The sequence below is a fragment of the Silurus aristotelis genome, assembly GCF_946808225.1.
Source record: "Silurus aristotelis genome assembly, chromosome: 9".
Lineage (NCBI taxonomy): Eukaryota > Metazoa > Chordata > Actinopteri > Siluriformes > Siluridae > Silurus > Silurus aristotelis.
The window spans coordinates 3,469,215-3,486,674 of NC_139582.1; the positions used below are offsets into that span (position 1 = coordinate 3,469,215).

Consider the following 17,460-nt stretch of genomic DNA (forward strand, 5'->3'; position numbering starts at 1 on the left):
TCTCTCTCTCTCTCTCTCTCTCTTTCACTCTGTCTGTCCACTTTCCTGTTTACCTGCTCATATATGCAGTTATCCAATCATTAATTCATGAAGCAGCAGTACAATTCACAAAACTCATGCAGATACTTGTCAAGAGCTTCAGCGAATGTTCACATCAAACGTGTGGAAAACAAGTGATCTCCTAGGAATTGCAAACAGTCTCTAGCGTTTACACAGATTGGGACAAATCATCCTGTAGGCAAAGGGTTGATAAACGACAATTGTAAAGAGCATTTATTTAAAAACATCCTACTTGCCAACCCAAACCTATGTGTCATTTTTCTCTGAATAAGAAAGTGTATAAAGTCTCCTTCAAAACTTTTGGAAAGGCAAAGCTGTTTTGAATTGAAATCTTTTGGCTTTGATATCAAAAGATGAAGGTGAGGCAAGAATTTCGAATTTCAGCTTTCACTACCTGGTGTTTACATCTAGTTGTGTCAAACAACATAGAACACAGGACCTTTTGTGTCAGACCACCCAACTTTTTTTAACCAAGCAAACGCCTGGAACAGATATGTCAAAAGATAAGTAAGTGAAAGTGAATGAGTTTCTGCCCGTTTTTCCTTCTGATAGATAGATAGATAGATAGATAGATAGATAGATAGATAGATAGATAGATAGATAGATAGATAGATAGATAGATAGATAGACAGACAGACAGACAGACAGACAGACAGACAGACAGACAGACAGACAGACAGACAGACAGATAGATAGATAGATAGATAGATAGATAGATAGATAGATAGATAGATAGATAGATAGATAGAACTTTTCCAGTCATTTGTTTTTTCAGTAGGAGGCACACACTTGTACAGGATTTCTCTGGATGTATTTGAGATCGTCCATGTGAATAAGGTCAGCCCCATGAAAATATGGTTTACATCAAATGCAGTAGAAGATCTTAAATGTCCTGCTACAGAGCTTTGACCTTCAACCCTATTGAACACCTCTGGGATGAATTGGAACGACACCCCAGGCCTCCTCACCTCACATACATTGGAAGTTGGGTTTATTAACACCCTTGTGTCACAAATTTCCACGTGCACACTCCAAAATCTAGTGGAACATCTTATTAGAAGGGTGGATTTTATTATAACTGCAAATGGGGGACTAAATGTGGACTGGGAATTAAATTTTATGGTCACTTGACTATAGACATTTACTCATATAATGTAGTATTTATTTGCTTATCCAGAAGAACATACACTCGTCTCATTTATACAACACAGCAGTTAGGGGCCTTGCTCAGGGGCCCAGCAGTGGAGTTTTTGTGAAGTTTTGTGATTTGAAGTTATGACCTTCCGATCACAAGGCCAACAGCTTATCCACTAGCTACCTTCGTCACAAATAGTAGTGTATATATAGTACATACACTGTGATACACTGTTGATGGTACACAAAATTCAAGGTTGGTTACGTACCTCGGTTTTTGAGTGAGAGTTCGGTACAAATTCGGTACGTTTAGGGGGAAGAATTGCAAAATGTAAAATTGCTTGTGTTTTTTTTATTAACGCAATTTATTATTATGTACGTTTGTGAACATCAACATTTGTAGAGTTTACATTTTAAATCATTTGAAATAAAAATGCCTGCTTGGTTAAATAATAAAAATTTTTTTTTTTAAAAATATATAATTATCATATTATATAAAACATAAAATACAATCAATCAAATTAATTAACACTTTTTGATTATAATGATTAAACTGAGTAATCAATTAAATTGGCACAAATTAAATTGATTAAATAAAAGAAATGAAAAAATCTAATTAAATAGTTAAAAATTCTTAGACCCTATTTGGGTAACACGTGTGTGTGTGTGTGTGTGTGTGTGTGTGTGTGTGTGTGTGTGTGTGTGTGTGTGTGTGTGTGTGTGTGTGTGAGTGTTTTACATTTAATATTAAATTTTCTAAAGATATGATCTACTTAACTGTTCTATTTATTTCATTAGACTTTAACAAATGTCTTAATTTCTTCCATCCTTCATTCTTTCACTCCCTCGACATGTGGAATCGTTCGAATTTTCTTCTTTTAAGAGAAATTCTTAAAGCTGGACATAAAAGCATTAGAATTAGCTCTAGCATTAGCCGCTATCCACTATGGATATTTTTATTATTTTTATGCATGTTAAAAAAATAAACTTATATCCAGTATGGAGTGAGTATCCACAGTGACACTGAGCTGACTCGAGTGTCTTATTTATACTCCTGGCATTGTTGTATATGTTTAATAATAATAATATTATTAATAATAATAATAAAATTCGCTAACAAATTCGACTATGTTCCGCAAGTAAAAAAGGATACCGAACCGAAAGCCCTGTACTGAAAGAATCCGTTATGAGTATGTGTACCATTACAAAAGTTCCATGCAAACTTTTTCAACTCTTCATGAAATACTGTATTTATATTTATATTTTATATAACCATAAACATACCCACAAATTATTTTCTATTCAGCATATTAACACTTGGACATGAGATTTTCATAAAAGGCTTACTGTTACTTTCATGGTCCTTGAATCATAATGTTATTCTTTTATTATGGGCATTCAGCCAAAAGCAAAACATACAAGCAAAGAGTGAAAGCGAAACACTTAAAGCCAATGTGAAGCCAGCTTGGACTTCTTCCAAAACAGTTTATCAATATCAGACTTCTAGTGTTCTTCTATTCACCATCTCTGTCTGCCTTTTCCAGACAGATTGGTCACACTATAAAGCTATTCATGTCCTGTAAATTGCTTTGAACTTCAACTTTTTGTTGTCTCTTTAAAAATTAACTGGTGAGGCCATGTATCTCAAGGCTGAGTTGGCCCTTCCTGTGTCCCAGTCAGTTCTCACTTTTCTGGGGCGTAATAAATTGTGCCATCAATTAAACCGTGCTGACACGATGCAGAGTGGCTCCTTTTGAGATGTCAGCCAATGCCAGAGCAGCATGAATGATTTTCACAAATGGCCAGTGAAAGTGATTTGAGGTGCTGATAAACTCCCCCCCCCCCCCCCCCACCAACACCCACCAACACCACCACCACCACCACCTTCTCCTCCCTCCCAAGTCAATAGCACCCGGTTATAACTGAATGCAGCACACTGATAGCTCAGCTGTTTTATTGAATGCATATTAGATTTGGTTTGGAATCCACTGTATTTCAACGCACTGGAAAAAATCGTGTCCGATTCCAAAATATCAAGAAATGATTTTGGAGGGAAGATTAAAACATGATTTGCTCATTCAGTGCATCACTGCAAATAAATGTTTTCCCCAGTGATGCTCCTGACTTTTAATTTTTAATTATAATTAGCTTTATCCAGTTTTCCTCGTTTGTGTATAAAGTCTGAGGTTTGAGATCCATAAATTATATTTCAATTGCATTTATTCTGTATTTTAGTCTTCCTGAGATGTAATTTAACAGTGACTCAATCATACAAATGTTTCTGAATAAATAGCATCTTTATTGTACATAAAATAAGCATTCTCTATATAAAACAATCATATAAACAGATTTGTAGGAAAAGTCGCAAGTGCACACAAAAAATACAGAACATATAAGAAAAAACCCTCACTCCTTGGTGTAATGTGAATGCAAACTCTTTTACAACTCACTCTCTGCTTGTACATATGCAGATTCAGTGTTGAGACCCGTGCACTTCTACCAGCACCAGTGTTTTTCATCTCTACAACGCAGCAATGCGCATTTTTTTTTTTTATTGATTCTCAGGTCTTTGCGTTCATTTGGACGAAAAATATATATATAATATAAGTTAAAAGTCTCTGAGTAAAAGTCTATATTGGCCACGCATGTTCTCCTGATGTTCTGGTAATCACATTGGCAGGTGCCTGGGCTTTTTGGGGTGAAGAGCACGGGTAAAACTTTCCACGCGCATGCGCGGCGTTTTGGTTGAACGCGCAGTCTAGACGGGATCACCGGATAATCCGCTGTTCTTTTCAGCACCAGAACAGCAACAGAAACACCTGGAGCAACGATAAAAAGAAAGATGTATTAGTTATGCGCATTGCATCATTTAAAGATGGAGATGCAACACTAATGTGAGAGGTGCTGCAATGGCATTAGTGTACTTGAGATATCATCTTCAGCCCTATTGCTACTTTACAACTAAAATCGATTCATAAAAAATGCAAATAAAATACGTTTAAATTATATTCTGAATCCTTGTTTTGCTTGCAAACATGCCATGCACAATTCTAGCTGTTGGAAAAGCGCACAGCTGGAACAGGACTCTTATATTCACCTGTGGCTAGAAGCCGTCAAACCAAGCGGCGAAGTCCAGCAGCTCCTGCTCCTCGGAGTTTAGATGCTCGTACGCGCCGTCGTCCGAGGAGCACGCGGAGCGCGGAGACTCAGGTCCGGCGGAGCACGAGCTCGACACCGTGGGAGACAGGACGCCTCGGCGGAACGCGGCGGACACGGCGTCGTGCTCGTCCAGGAGCCGCTGGAGCGCGCGGATGTACTCGACGGCCGAGCGCAGCGTCTCCACTTTGCTCATCTTCTTGTTGGCAGCGCCGTTCGGCACGTGCTGCCGGAGAGTCTGGAAGCCCATGTTGACCTGCTTCACCCTGTTCCTCTCGCGCTCGTTGCGCCGGGCCACGGCCACCGGCTGCTGCTGCTGCTGCTGCTGCTGCTGATGGTGAAGATGATGAAGAGCTCCGAAGTTCAGCTTGCGCGTGCACCTCAGGCGCTCTGGGCTGCCGCATCGCTGCCTTTTAAGCAGTGAACTCTCAGGACTGCGCGGAGCTTTCTCCAGAGGCGCAAAGCTGTCCTGGACACGGTATGCGCAATGACTCTTGGTGATCTCCATTTCCTTCAAATGCATGTAAAAAAAAAAAAAAAAAAAAAGTTGCGAGACAGATCGAATAGGACTATGTGGCTATGCGTCGCTCTCGTGCCTTTCGCGTGGCGACTCGCTCGAACGCGGGTTGGATTTTTTTTTTCCTTGGATGTTGGTGGCACCTGTTCAACGACCGATGTGAAAGTGACGGGCGACACGCGGTCCCTTTTCAACACGCACACGGCCCAAACCAACACCTCCACCACCCCCTCTTTTCCACCCTCCACCCCCCGGGAGCCGCACGCTCCACCGGAGCAGACTCCGCCCTCCACTCAGCGGCTCCCCCGGCGCTGGATTCGCGAGCCGGGCGCGTGGCTTGGACGAGTTCAAAAGAGTCTATTCGGCGGCGCCAGCGCACGAGCCGGACAAACAGGGGGACGCGTCATCAGTGTTGTCGGAAGTGAATTCCTCATCATTTAAGACCGAAGCTGCAGTGTGCACGCTTTTGCCTCTTATTAACAGCAATTCTGACCTGCTTGCATGTATCTGTTTTCTCTCTTTGTGGTGCCATCATGTTTTATTTTGCATCTTTATGATTTTTTTCCTGGAAATCTTTGAATTTGAGGTCAATAAATGCAACAAACTTTATCTTCTTAAAACACTCAGAAAATGCTGTTTGTTTGTTTGTTTGTTTTTTTGTTTTTGCAAACTTATTAGCACATGACTTGGATTTGGCTTTATAATGAGCACATTGGGTTTTGGGAAACGGATCTGAAAAGGGAACAGGGTCAGGATGCTTTGGCTGCAGGTTTCTACTGCTCCTAAGGAGACCTGGACAGCAAGGACAAGAGGTTGTAAGTGAAGAAAAAGATACACATAAAAAGTAATGTACGTTTTTGCTCATATTGAATTAGAAATGATTCCAAACTTTCTATTTCTGTAGAAAATATCTTGAAAGCCAGTATGAACTTACAGTGATAAAAAAGATGCCACTTGTAATAAATTAAAACGATATAATAATGAAAGATCAGGACAGGACTTTCCAGTGTTATGTTCACAGATCCAATTTAATACTTTTGGGCTGCTACATTCCTCCCTAACTTATACTTCTTGCTAGTATTTCCTCTGTCACATTGTCTCAGGTTATATTTGTGGATACGGGTTGCTCCTGGTTTTAAAATTAATATGATAGTGAATGATCATGTTTAAATGGGCGTGGGCAGAAAAAGCACAGCCTAAAAAGTTTCTTTTGTGTTTATATTGAACAAAGAAATGTCGTACACAACGTATATATAAAACCTCAGGGGGTGTCTGGATACAGCGCGGGAATGTACTCATTATTACCCACAATCTGGGTCAACATCCACACCCTCACTGATTTACACCATCCCTGACTTCATTCATTCACCATTTGGTTTTCAAAACTGACCCAAATTGGGTTATTTTTAACCCAGTAATTTATTTTATTTTATGTGTTTTAAATAAAAGCTGTTTCAAGATACACCACATGTACATGCCAAAGGAAAGGCTACATTTGAATGCAGCTTTGATGGTACAGGCTGAGTGATGGGAAATGTCTAATAAGATAAGATAAGATAAGATAAGATAAGATAAGATAAGATATTTCTTTATTCGTCCCACAGTGGGGAAATCTCTCTGTTAGAGCAGCAAAGAAAAAAATTAATGCAAATATATAAAAGAATAAATAGATACTATAGTATACAGTATATATACAACACGATGTATAAATACAAATAAGAAAAATAAAGAGATCACTAGTAATTAGTTAATGCAGGTAATATTGCACACAGGTTATAATGCACGGTTTTTAAAATTTCTGTTACTGTTGATTAAGATACTTTGTTATTGTTATTACTGCACAGTTAAACAGTAATAGCAATGTGTATTATGGTGACTGGTTCACTGGGAGCAGCTTTGATTGTAATTTCCATATATTTGATTGTTATTCCATATTATCCAGTGTTCTTATGTGGATAAATTAGAATTTTAAACAAGTTAACTACAGAACTATGATCATCCACCAGTAGATTAAGGCCAGATCAGCCATGACAGGGTTAAACAGATTACAAAGTCCCTGAATAAAACAGATTGCACTATTTTCCTGCACGTTTTTTCATATTAAAAAATATATATATCTTAAAATTTAAGCAGAAACGCAGAATTAATTCAACTGGCATTAACCATCGATTAATCTATATATATATATATATATATAAAAAGCTCAAATACCACTGACTGACTCACTCACTCATCACGAAATCTCAAAAACCACTGAACGGATTGCAATGAAATTTGGAACATACCTTCCTCTTGGGTCTTGGGTGCTCACTAAGAAAGGGTTTTGAAAAATTTGCCCTGGATCGCGGCTAACTCGCGAAAAACGCGATTTCTCACGCATTGTAAATTCTTCAAAATAACATTACGGATTCTAATGAAACTTAGTACATTGTTTCTTATTAGATGTTAGATGCACGATACAAATTATTTTCAAAGTAGTTTGCCCTGTATCCGTACTACAAAGGGGTAGTACGTTATTTGTTGACGTTACGTTCTGATCTCTGATCATCCAGTCCTGCTCAGTGCTTACTGCTTATTGCCATATTGCTTAGCGTTCTGCCTTCCATAGCGAAGCACGGGTACTTTCAGCTAGTAATAGATAAAGCGGCAACAGCAATGCAACTGGTTTATAGTCAATAATGCAAATGGAGGTGATTCCAGAAATGCTAATTTGACACTTTTTACACAAAGCATAAGAAAGAAATAGTGAATTGCATAATAAACCGTGCGACTCTATTTTTTTACAATGGTATCAAGAAGTTTTTATAAATGCTTACAAAAGTAAAGGTACAATATTTATTAGAATAATTCTGCCCTGGTAAGGTTTAAGAACAAAAAGGGTTGATTCCAGTTATGCACAATTACATAAATGATGAATATGGAAGTAAAAAAAAAAATCTTTATAAAGAAGAAAAGATTATTAAATGTTTGGAAGTCAATGAATGTTTAGATACAGTATATACAGCAGGAATACCTACATCATCATCACCCACTGACGAGCCTAAAAAAAGGAAAAAATAATAATATTTCCCTAGGAGAATATTTCATTCATTTATACAATTCATGATCTCCCCCCTTTCAAGTAAATTGAGAAATACTCGCTTTTTTTTTTTTCAAAAAAAAAAGTAAAGACACTTTATTAGTGTTTGTACCAATGAACAATTACTATGTACACTGCTTTAATGTAAGATAAAATAAAATAAGATCTATGTGGTATGATTAGACACTTCCATAACCATGCAACCAGGGAGAGAAAAACAAATATTATCCTGTGAATATTTTGTGGTTTAGTGAGTAAAATATTTTTGATATACAGCAACTGCTATGTAGAGAAAATTACTGTTACTTATTAACAATTAAAAATGATCTATCTATCTATCTATCTATCTATCTATCTATCTATCTATCTATCTATCTATCTATCTATCTATCTATCTATCTATCTATCTGTCTGTCTGTCTGTCTGTCTGTCTGTCTGTCTGTCTGTCTGTCTGTCTATCTATCTACCTATCTATCTATACATCTATACATCCATACATCCATCTATACATCCATCCACTTTTCCTGGTCAGGGTAACACGACCCACACACCGGAGAATTTCCACTCCATTCATACACTTATTCACCCCAAGAGCCAGTTTCATGCAATTTAGCCTATTTGCACATTTTGGAACTATAGAACGCAGAGAAAAATCATGTAAACTTATGGAGAGAACTGTACCCCACACTTAGAATTGAGTCCAGGACCATAGAACTGCAAGTTGGTGACTCTATGATCCACTGCACCATTGCGCCACCATGCTGCCTGCTATAATAACCGCAGTTGTTAAAAAGAAATGATGTGATAATGGTGTCTGAATGAAACTCATATCTCTGAACAGTCAAAAATGTTTATATATATATAAATAAATAACAAATCGAATGAAACATTTTTGACTGTTTTTTTTTTTTACACTGCCCAGCTGTAATTCGATTCACATTATAATGGAAATTTGCTATCTATCTATCTATCTATCTATCTATCTATCTATCTATCTATCTATCTATCTATCTATCTATCTATCTATCTATCTATCTATCTATCTATCTATCTATCTATTTTTGATATACACTAAAAACATTCAGGTTTGAGAATGAAAGACAAACCTTTTTCCATTTCACTTTTTTAGTTTTGGGTATTTATGCATATTTGTGTTAAACAACATAAAACACAACATTTCGCAACAAACCACCGAAGTTTTAGGGGATCGAAATTATTGGAACATGACTGACGGGCGTTTCTTGTTACCCAGGTGTGTCCTGTTACAGTACGTTGATTGTTTTAACAACAATCGCTCTGAACATGTCTTCTCGGTTTTAGCCTAAAGGTTTACCTGTTAAGACTGCATTTGTGGTTTAAAAAAAGAATCCAATATGACGATCAGAGAGGTGTCTATGTTAAAAAATCTGTTGAAGCTGAGAACAAAAGGGAAAATCAATCATAGCCACTGCACAGACACTGGACTTGGCCATTACTATCATTTAAAATGTGCTGAAGAAAGAAAGAAACTGCTGGTGTACTGAGCAACAGAGAGTTGATGGTTTGTGCAACCAAACTGCAACAGCTGGAGACATTAAATATTGTGAGAACTGTGAAGGAACAATATTCATTGACAACAACAATCTACAATTAAGGCATTGAAATATCACAACCCCCTTTTTAAGAAGACCTAGAAAGCAGAAATATTGGCTATGTCACAAGATGAAAACTATTCATCAGCAATAAGATTCGAATAAATAAATAAATAAATAAATAAATAAATAAATAAATAAATAAATAAATAAATAAATACAGAGATGCACCACAAAAGCTCTAGAAATACGAAATGATGAAAAAGCCAAAGTTTGGAAAAAGAATGGTTCTGTTAATGATCTTAAACATAGACGCTCTTCTGTGAAACATGGTGGAGGTAGTATTATGGGTTGTTTTTGAAACACACTCATTATAGATGATGTAATTTATGATGGTATCAGCAGAATGAATTCAGAAACTGATAGCAACTTTCCATCTGCCAACTTACAAAAAAAAAAGCATTTCAATTAATCAGTAGGAACTTCATCTAATCAGCATTCCAACTGAAGAGCAGATTGAAGGAAGGAACCCCCCTAAAAAAAAAAATTATTAAATGAAATGTAATTATTAAATACATGTATTTGTATATGTATATGAATATGAATATGTATATGTATATGTAAATGTATATGTAAATGTATTTGTATATGTATATGTATATGTATATGTATATGTATTTGTATATGTATATGAATATGAAAATGTATATGAATATGTAAATGTATATGTATTTGTGTATGTATATGTATATGTATATGTATTTGTATATGTATATGTATATGTATATGAATATGTATATGTATATGTAAATGTATTTGTATATGTATATGTATATGTATATGAATATGTATATGTAAATGTATTTGTATATGTATAGGTATATGTATATGTATATGAATATGTATATGAATATGAATATGTATATGTATATGTATATGTAAATTTATTTGTATATGTATATGTATTTGTATATGTATATGTATATGTATATGAATATGTATATGTATATGAATATGTATATGAATATGTATATGTATATGTATATGTAAATTTATTTGTATATGTATATGTATATGTATATGAATATGTATATGTATATGAATATGTATATGAATATGTATATGTATATGTATATGTATATGTAAATTTATTTGTATATGTATATGTATATGTATTTGTATATGTATATGTACAGTGAGGAAAATAAGTATTTGAACACCTGAGAAAGTCAATGTTAATATTTGGTACAGTAGCCTTTGTTTGCAATTACAGAGATCAAACGTTTCCTGTAGTTTTTCACCAGGTTTGCACACACTGCAGGAGGGATTTTGGCCCACTCCTCCACACAGATCTTTTCTAGATCAGTCAGGTTTCTGGCCTGTCACTGAGAAACACGGAGTTTGAGCTCCCTCCAAAGATAGCTCTGGAAAGAAAAACCATTGAAATAAAGAAAGAAATTGTAGAAAAGCACAGATGAGATCTTTGACTGCAATATGGCATGTCTGGTTCACAGTAAACACAATCATAAAGAACAAAAAATTATTTCATGTGTGTAATTAATTACTTTTTATGTTTATACTTTGTTACAAGTGTATTTTTTGTGTCAAATGACGCATAAATTTTTTTTTTTAAGGGCTTAAATAAGCGATCGTCTGTCGATATCGTCGATATGGTCACTCCTAAATAGCCGAATATGTCCTAGGGGAATCTTCTTGTCTTTAGCAATATAATGGATGCCAAGATGCCAAAACAATACAACTACACACATGAGTAAAGTTTTTAACTTCTGGTAGCCTCAGCAGACCACATTACTGATGTACCAGAACCTCTTCATCTATTGTTACAGGTTGCAGTTCATGTCAAACAAGTCAGACAAATCATACGTGATCAATCAGTTTCTGAAATACTCAACCCTTCTGAATATGCAAAAGTCCACCCCCAGTGCAGGATCGTTGCATGGATGTGCAGGTGTTAAGGTTTTCTTGATAAATTGGAAGAGTTTATATAGCCTATATAAGCATTTGCACAGTTGATTAAATATTTTCAAAAGAGCAGGATGTGTTTTTTTAATGGAACCATCCTGTTTCTCTGAAGAGTTTGTTTGTTGTGTTAAAAGTGTGACCACAGCATGTGTATTCCAAATTTAAATATTTTTTTTTTCAATCCCATTTTACCAATTGAACAATAATTTAACACGCTATATAGATGCATGTTGAGTCCAGTGTCATTATTGATTGCAAGTGCAACTGTTACTTGGGACCTGACGTTGGTTCACAGGGTCTTTATTACAATCATCTAACATAAATGTGCCTTCAAAACACATAAAAAAAAAGACTATTGTTCATTGTTGTCCTACACACTTTTTTTTATTAAACTTTTTTCTTTTATATATGTAGATATGCAAATAAATTTCCAAACAGAGAAAAGTAATATTAAAAACTGTAATAAAATAAAAACAATGTACCGGGTTATATGACAAAAATGATGTTGAGTTTATATCCAATCATTTGCACAGCTGACTAAATAATTCCAAAGAAACAGGAAAGGAACATTTTCTCTCTAAGAAAATCAGGAAATGTCCTGTTTCTCTGGAAATTTGTTCATCATTGATGAAATGTTACAGGATTGTACTAGGGACTGGCGATGGTTCCACATCAACAGTCTAAAGATCTGTGAAGTTACTGAGCAACTCAAGATCTTTCAGGATGGATTTGGACTGTAATTAATATTAAATGTCTTCTTCAATGGCACAGAAGTGCAGTTTGCATGAACAGTTCTGCATTTAAATACCTATTACTGAACTGCACTGGAACCTCAGGAGCATGTTTAACTTGACAGAGAGGAAAAGTGAGAGAGAGAGAGAGAGAGAGAGAGAGAGAGAGAGAGAGAGAGAGAGAGAGAGAGAGAGAGAGAGAGAGAGAGAGAGAGAGAGAGAGAAGGAAGAGACAGGAAGAGAAGGTTATGGATTATTATGTGTCTTTATTGTTGTATGAAAGTTAATATCACTGTGCAGTTTGGACTCCGGCAAGACTCGCTATGGCAGCAGAACTAAAAGGGAGAGCCAGAAGGTAACACAGACATGAAGGATCTCTGGGATAAGAGACGACCCACCACACCACCATCAACAAACCTGAGTGAACGTGTAAAAGTGAGGGGACGACAGCATCCAAATATCCCAGTTCACCAAACACTCTATATCCATGATCCCTTCAGTCTGCTCCTTTACCTCAGAAAAATCTACTGATAAAAGACTAAATGAATATGTTTTCAGCCTCAACTTGAACACTGAGACTGTGTCTGAGTCCCGAACACTGATTGGAAGGCTGTTTCATATCTGTGGGGTTTATAAGAGAAAGATCTGCCCCCTGCTGTAGTCTTCATTATTTGAGGTACCAACAAATAGCCTGCACCTTTTGATCTAAGTACAATACATGAGCATGTGCCAAGTGGAGATGCTTATCTGGGAGCTAGATTTTCGAAATCCCCTTATTGAAACTATCCTGGAGCCACATGTTGGAGAAATTATTTTAATATTAAAAGATCACTATAAATATACACCAGCGTTGTCTAGTATTAAAGCTAAGAAACAGTCCAAAACCAGAAGTGAGCTGGTTGAAGAAAGATGTAGGCTTTTTGTATAAGTGTCAGCTAAAATGTAATAATTATTCAAGTCAATCATTATATAGAGAATACATTTACGGTACATCATGGAACAATGCAATGCGATGAAATATTTGACAGTGTCATTATGCATCATGGAAAAGTGCGATTTACTCTGTGGAAATCACTTTGAATACTAAATGTCTTATCTGTTTATGCTAAATTTGAAATATATATATATATATATATATATATATATATATATATATATATATATATATATATATATATATATATATATAGTGAGGAAAATAAGTATTTGAACACCCTGCTATTTTGCAAGTTCTCCCACTTAGAAATCATGGAGGGGTCTGAAATTGTCATCGTAGGTGCATGTCCACTGTGAGAGACATAATCTAAAAAAAAAAATCCAGAAATCACAATGTATGATTTTTTAACTATTTATTTGTATGATACAGCTGCAAATAAGTATTTGAACACCTGAGAAAGTCAATGTTAATATTTGGTACAGTAGCCTTTGTTTGCAATTGCAGAGGTCAAACGTTTCCTGTAGTTTTTCACCAGGTTTGCACACACTGCAGGAGGGATTTTGGCCCACTCCTCCACACAGATCTTCTCTAGATCAGTCAGGTGTCTGGCCTGTCACTGAGAAACATGGAGTTTGAGCTCCCTCCAAAGATTCTCTATTGGGTTCAGGTCTGAAGACTGGCTAGGCCACGCCAGAACCTTGATATGCTTCTTACAGAGCCACTCCTTGGTTATCCTGGCTGTGTGCTTCAGGTCATTGTCATGTTGGAAGACCCAGCCTCAACCCATCTTCAATGCTCTAACTGACGGAAGGAGGTTGTTCCCCAAAATCTCGCAATACATGGCCCCGGTCATCCTCTCCTTAATACAGTGCAGTCGCCCTGTCCCATGTGCAGAAAACACCCCCAAAGCATGATGCTACCACCCCTATGCTTTACAGTAGGGATGGTGTTCTTGGGATGGTACTCATCATTCTTCTTCCTTTAAACACGTTTAGTGGAATTATGACCAAAAAGTTCTATTTTGGTCTCATCTGACAACATGACTTTCTCCCATGACTCCTCTGGATCATACAAATGGTCATTGGCAAACTTAAGACGTGCCTGGACATGTGCTGGTTTAAGCAGGGGAACCTTCCGTGCCATGCATGATTTCAAGCCATGACGTCTTAGTGTATTACCAACAGTAACCTTGGAAACGGTGGTCCCAGCTCTTTTCAGGTCATTGACCAGCTTCTTCCGTGTAGTTCTGGGCTGATTTCTCACCTTCCTTAGGATAATTGAGACCCCACGAGGTAAGATCTTGCATGGAGCCCCAGTCCGAATGAGATTGACAGTCATGTTTAGCTTCTTCCATTTTCTAATGATTGCTCCAACATTGGACCTTTTTTCACCAAGCTGCTTGGCAATTTCCCCGTAGCCCTTTCCAGCCTTGTGGAGGTGTACAATTTTGTTTATAGTGTCTTTGGACAGCTCCTTGGTCTTGGCCATGTTAGTAGTTGGATTCTTACTGATTGTATGGGGTGGACAGGTGTCTTTATGCAGCTAACGACCTCAAACAGATGCATCTAATTTGAGATAATAAATGTAGTGGAGGTGGACATTTTAAAGGCAGACTAACAGGTCTTTGAGGGCCAGAATTCAAGCTGATAGACAGGTGTTCAAATACTTATTTGCAGCTGTATCATACAAATAAATAGTTTAAAAATCATATATTGTGATTTCTGGATTTTTTTTTTTTAGATTATGTCTCTCACAGTGGACATGCACCTACGATGACAATATCAGACCCCTCCATGATTTCTAAGTGGGAGAACTTGCAAAATAGCAGGGTGTTCAAATACTTATTTTCCTCACTGTATATATCATTTTATTATCCTAAATTAGATGCACCTGTTTGAGGTCATTAGCTGCATAAAGACACCTGTCCACCCCATACAATCAGTAAGAATCCAACTACTAACATGGCCAAGACCAAAGAGCTGTCCAAAGACACTAGAGACAAAATTGTACACCTCCACAAGGCTGGAAAGGGCTACGGGGAAATTGCCAAGCAGCTTGGTGAAAAAGGTCCACTGTTGGAGCAATCATTAGAAAATGGAAGAAGCTAAACATGACTGTCAATCTCCCTCGGACTGGGGCTCCATGCAAGATCTCACCTCGTGGGGTCTCAATGATCCTAAGAAAGGTGAGAAATCAGCCCAGAACTACACTGTGAGAGACATAATCTAAAAAAAAAAATCCAGAAATCACAATGTATGATTTTTTAACTATTTATTTGTATGATACAGCTGCAAATAAGTATTTGAACACCTGAGAAAGTCAATGTTAATATTTGGTACAGGAGCCTTTGTTTGCAATTACAGAGGTCAAACGTTTCCTGTAGTTTTTCACCAGGTTTGCACACACTGCAAGGGGGATTTTGGCCCACTCCTCCACACAGATCTTCTGTAGATCAGTCAGGTTTATGGCCTGTCGCTGAGAAACACGGAGTTTGAGCTCCCTCCAAAGATTCTCTATTGGGTTTAGGTCTGGAGACTGGCTAGGCCACGCCAGAACCTTGATATGCTTCTTACAGAGCCACTCCTTGGTTATCCTGGCTGTGTGCTCCGGGTCATTGTCATGTTGGAAGACCCAGCCTCGACCCATCTTCAATGCTCTAACTGAGGGAAGGAGGTTGTTCCCCAAAATCTCGCAATACATGGCCCCGGTCATCCTCTCCTTAATACAGTGCAGTCGCCCTGTCCCATGTGCAGAAAAACACCCCCAAAGCATGATGCTAAAACCCCCATGCTTTACAGTAGGGATGGTGTTCTTGGGATGGTACTCATCATTCTTCTTCCTCCAAACAGGTTTAGTGGAATTATGACCCAAAAGTTCTATTTTGGTCTCATCTGACCACATGACTTTCTTCCATTACTCCTCTGGATCATCCAAATGGTCATTGGCAAACGTAAGACGTGCCTGGACATGTGCTGGTTTAAGCAGGGGAACCTTCCGTGCCATGCATGATTTCAAACCATGACGTCTTAGTGTATTACCAACAGTAACCTTGGAAACGGTGGTCCCAGCTCTTTTCAGGTCATTGACCAGCTCCTCCCGTGTAGTTCTGGGCTGATTTCTCACCTTCCTTAGGATCTATGAGACCCCACGAGGTGAGTTCTTGCATGGAGCCCCAGTCCGAGGGAGATTGACAGTCATGTTTAGCTTCTTCTATTTTCTAATGATTGCTCCAACAGTGGACCTTTTTTCACCAAGCTGCTTGGCAATTTCCCCGTAGCCCTTTCCAGCCTTGTGGAGGTGTACAATTTTGTCTCTAGTGTCTTTGGACAGCTCTTTGGTATTGGCCATGTTAGTAGTTGGATTCTTACCGATTGTATGGGGTGGACAGGTGTCTTTATGCAGCTAACGACCTCAAACAGGTGCATCTAATTTAGGATAATAAATGTAGTGTAGGTGGACATTTTAAAGGCAGACTAACAGGTCTTTGAGGGTCAGAATTCTAGCTGATAGACAGGTGTTCAAATACTTATTTGCAGCTGTATCATACAAATAAATAGTTTAAAAATCATACATTGTGATTTCTGGATTTTTTTTTTTAGATTATGTCTCTCACAGTGAACATGCACCTACGATGACAATTTCAGACCCCTCCATGATTTCTAAGTGGGAGAACTTGCAAAATAGCAGGGTGTTCAAATACTTATTTTCCTCACTGTATATATATATATATATATATATATATGGAAAGCTTCCTGGTCACATGATCTAATACTTGCTATCTAATACTGTTAACTTAGGATTGGTTACACAACCACATTACAACCATTTTAAAGGACTATAAATTGCTTTCGATTGACATCAGTGATATATTGTACCCAAGAACGAGCCTGGAGAACTTGAGAATTTTAGTCAACTCTGGAGCTCTATTTGCAGTTAAAAACCCATTATATAACAATTATTTTCATGCAGATCTGAGACTTTGCAGTCTCTGCAGACAGGAAGAGACTGGACAAGCTGATCAGGAAGGCCAGCTCAGTCCTGGGGATTCCCCTGGACACTGTACAGAAGGTGGGAGAAAGGAGGATGGGGGCTACACTATCATCATTACTGCAGAACGACTCTTACCACCGTATGAAACAGTTTCATCTTTGAGCAGCTCCTTCAGTGACACACTGTTCCATCCTAAGTGTCTGAAGGCAAAACAGAAGATCTTTTCTCCCTGCTGCTATTAGACTTTACAATCAGAGCTGCTCCCAGTGAACCAGTCACCATAATATACTGTTATTACTGTT

The 17,460-nt window shown here is 37.5% G+C and overlaps 1 protein-coding gene across 1 annotated transcript; it reads right to left on the bottom strand.

Moving 5' to 3' along the window:
- Positions 1 to 3,472: 3,472 nt before the first annotated feature.
- On the bottom strand, positions 3,473 to 5,402 carry ascl1b (achaete-scute family bHLH transcription factor 1b). Its single transcript, XM_083551158.1, has 2 exons — positions 4,292 to 5,402; positions 3,473 to 4,013 (listed from the first exon to the last, which is right to left on the bottom strand). Exon 1 carries the CDS (start codon positions 4,871 to 4,873, stop codon positions 4,298 to 4,300), a length of 576 nt encoding a protein of 191 aa, XP_083407284.1. The 5' UTR covers positions 4,874 to 5,402; the 3' UTR covers positions 3,473 to 4,013; positions 4,292 to 4,297.
- Between the last annotated feature and the right edge of the window lie 12,058 nt (positions 5,403 to 17,460).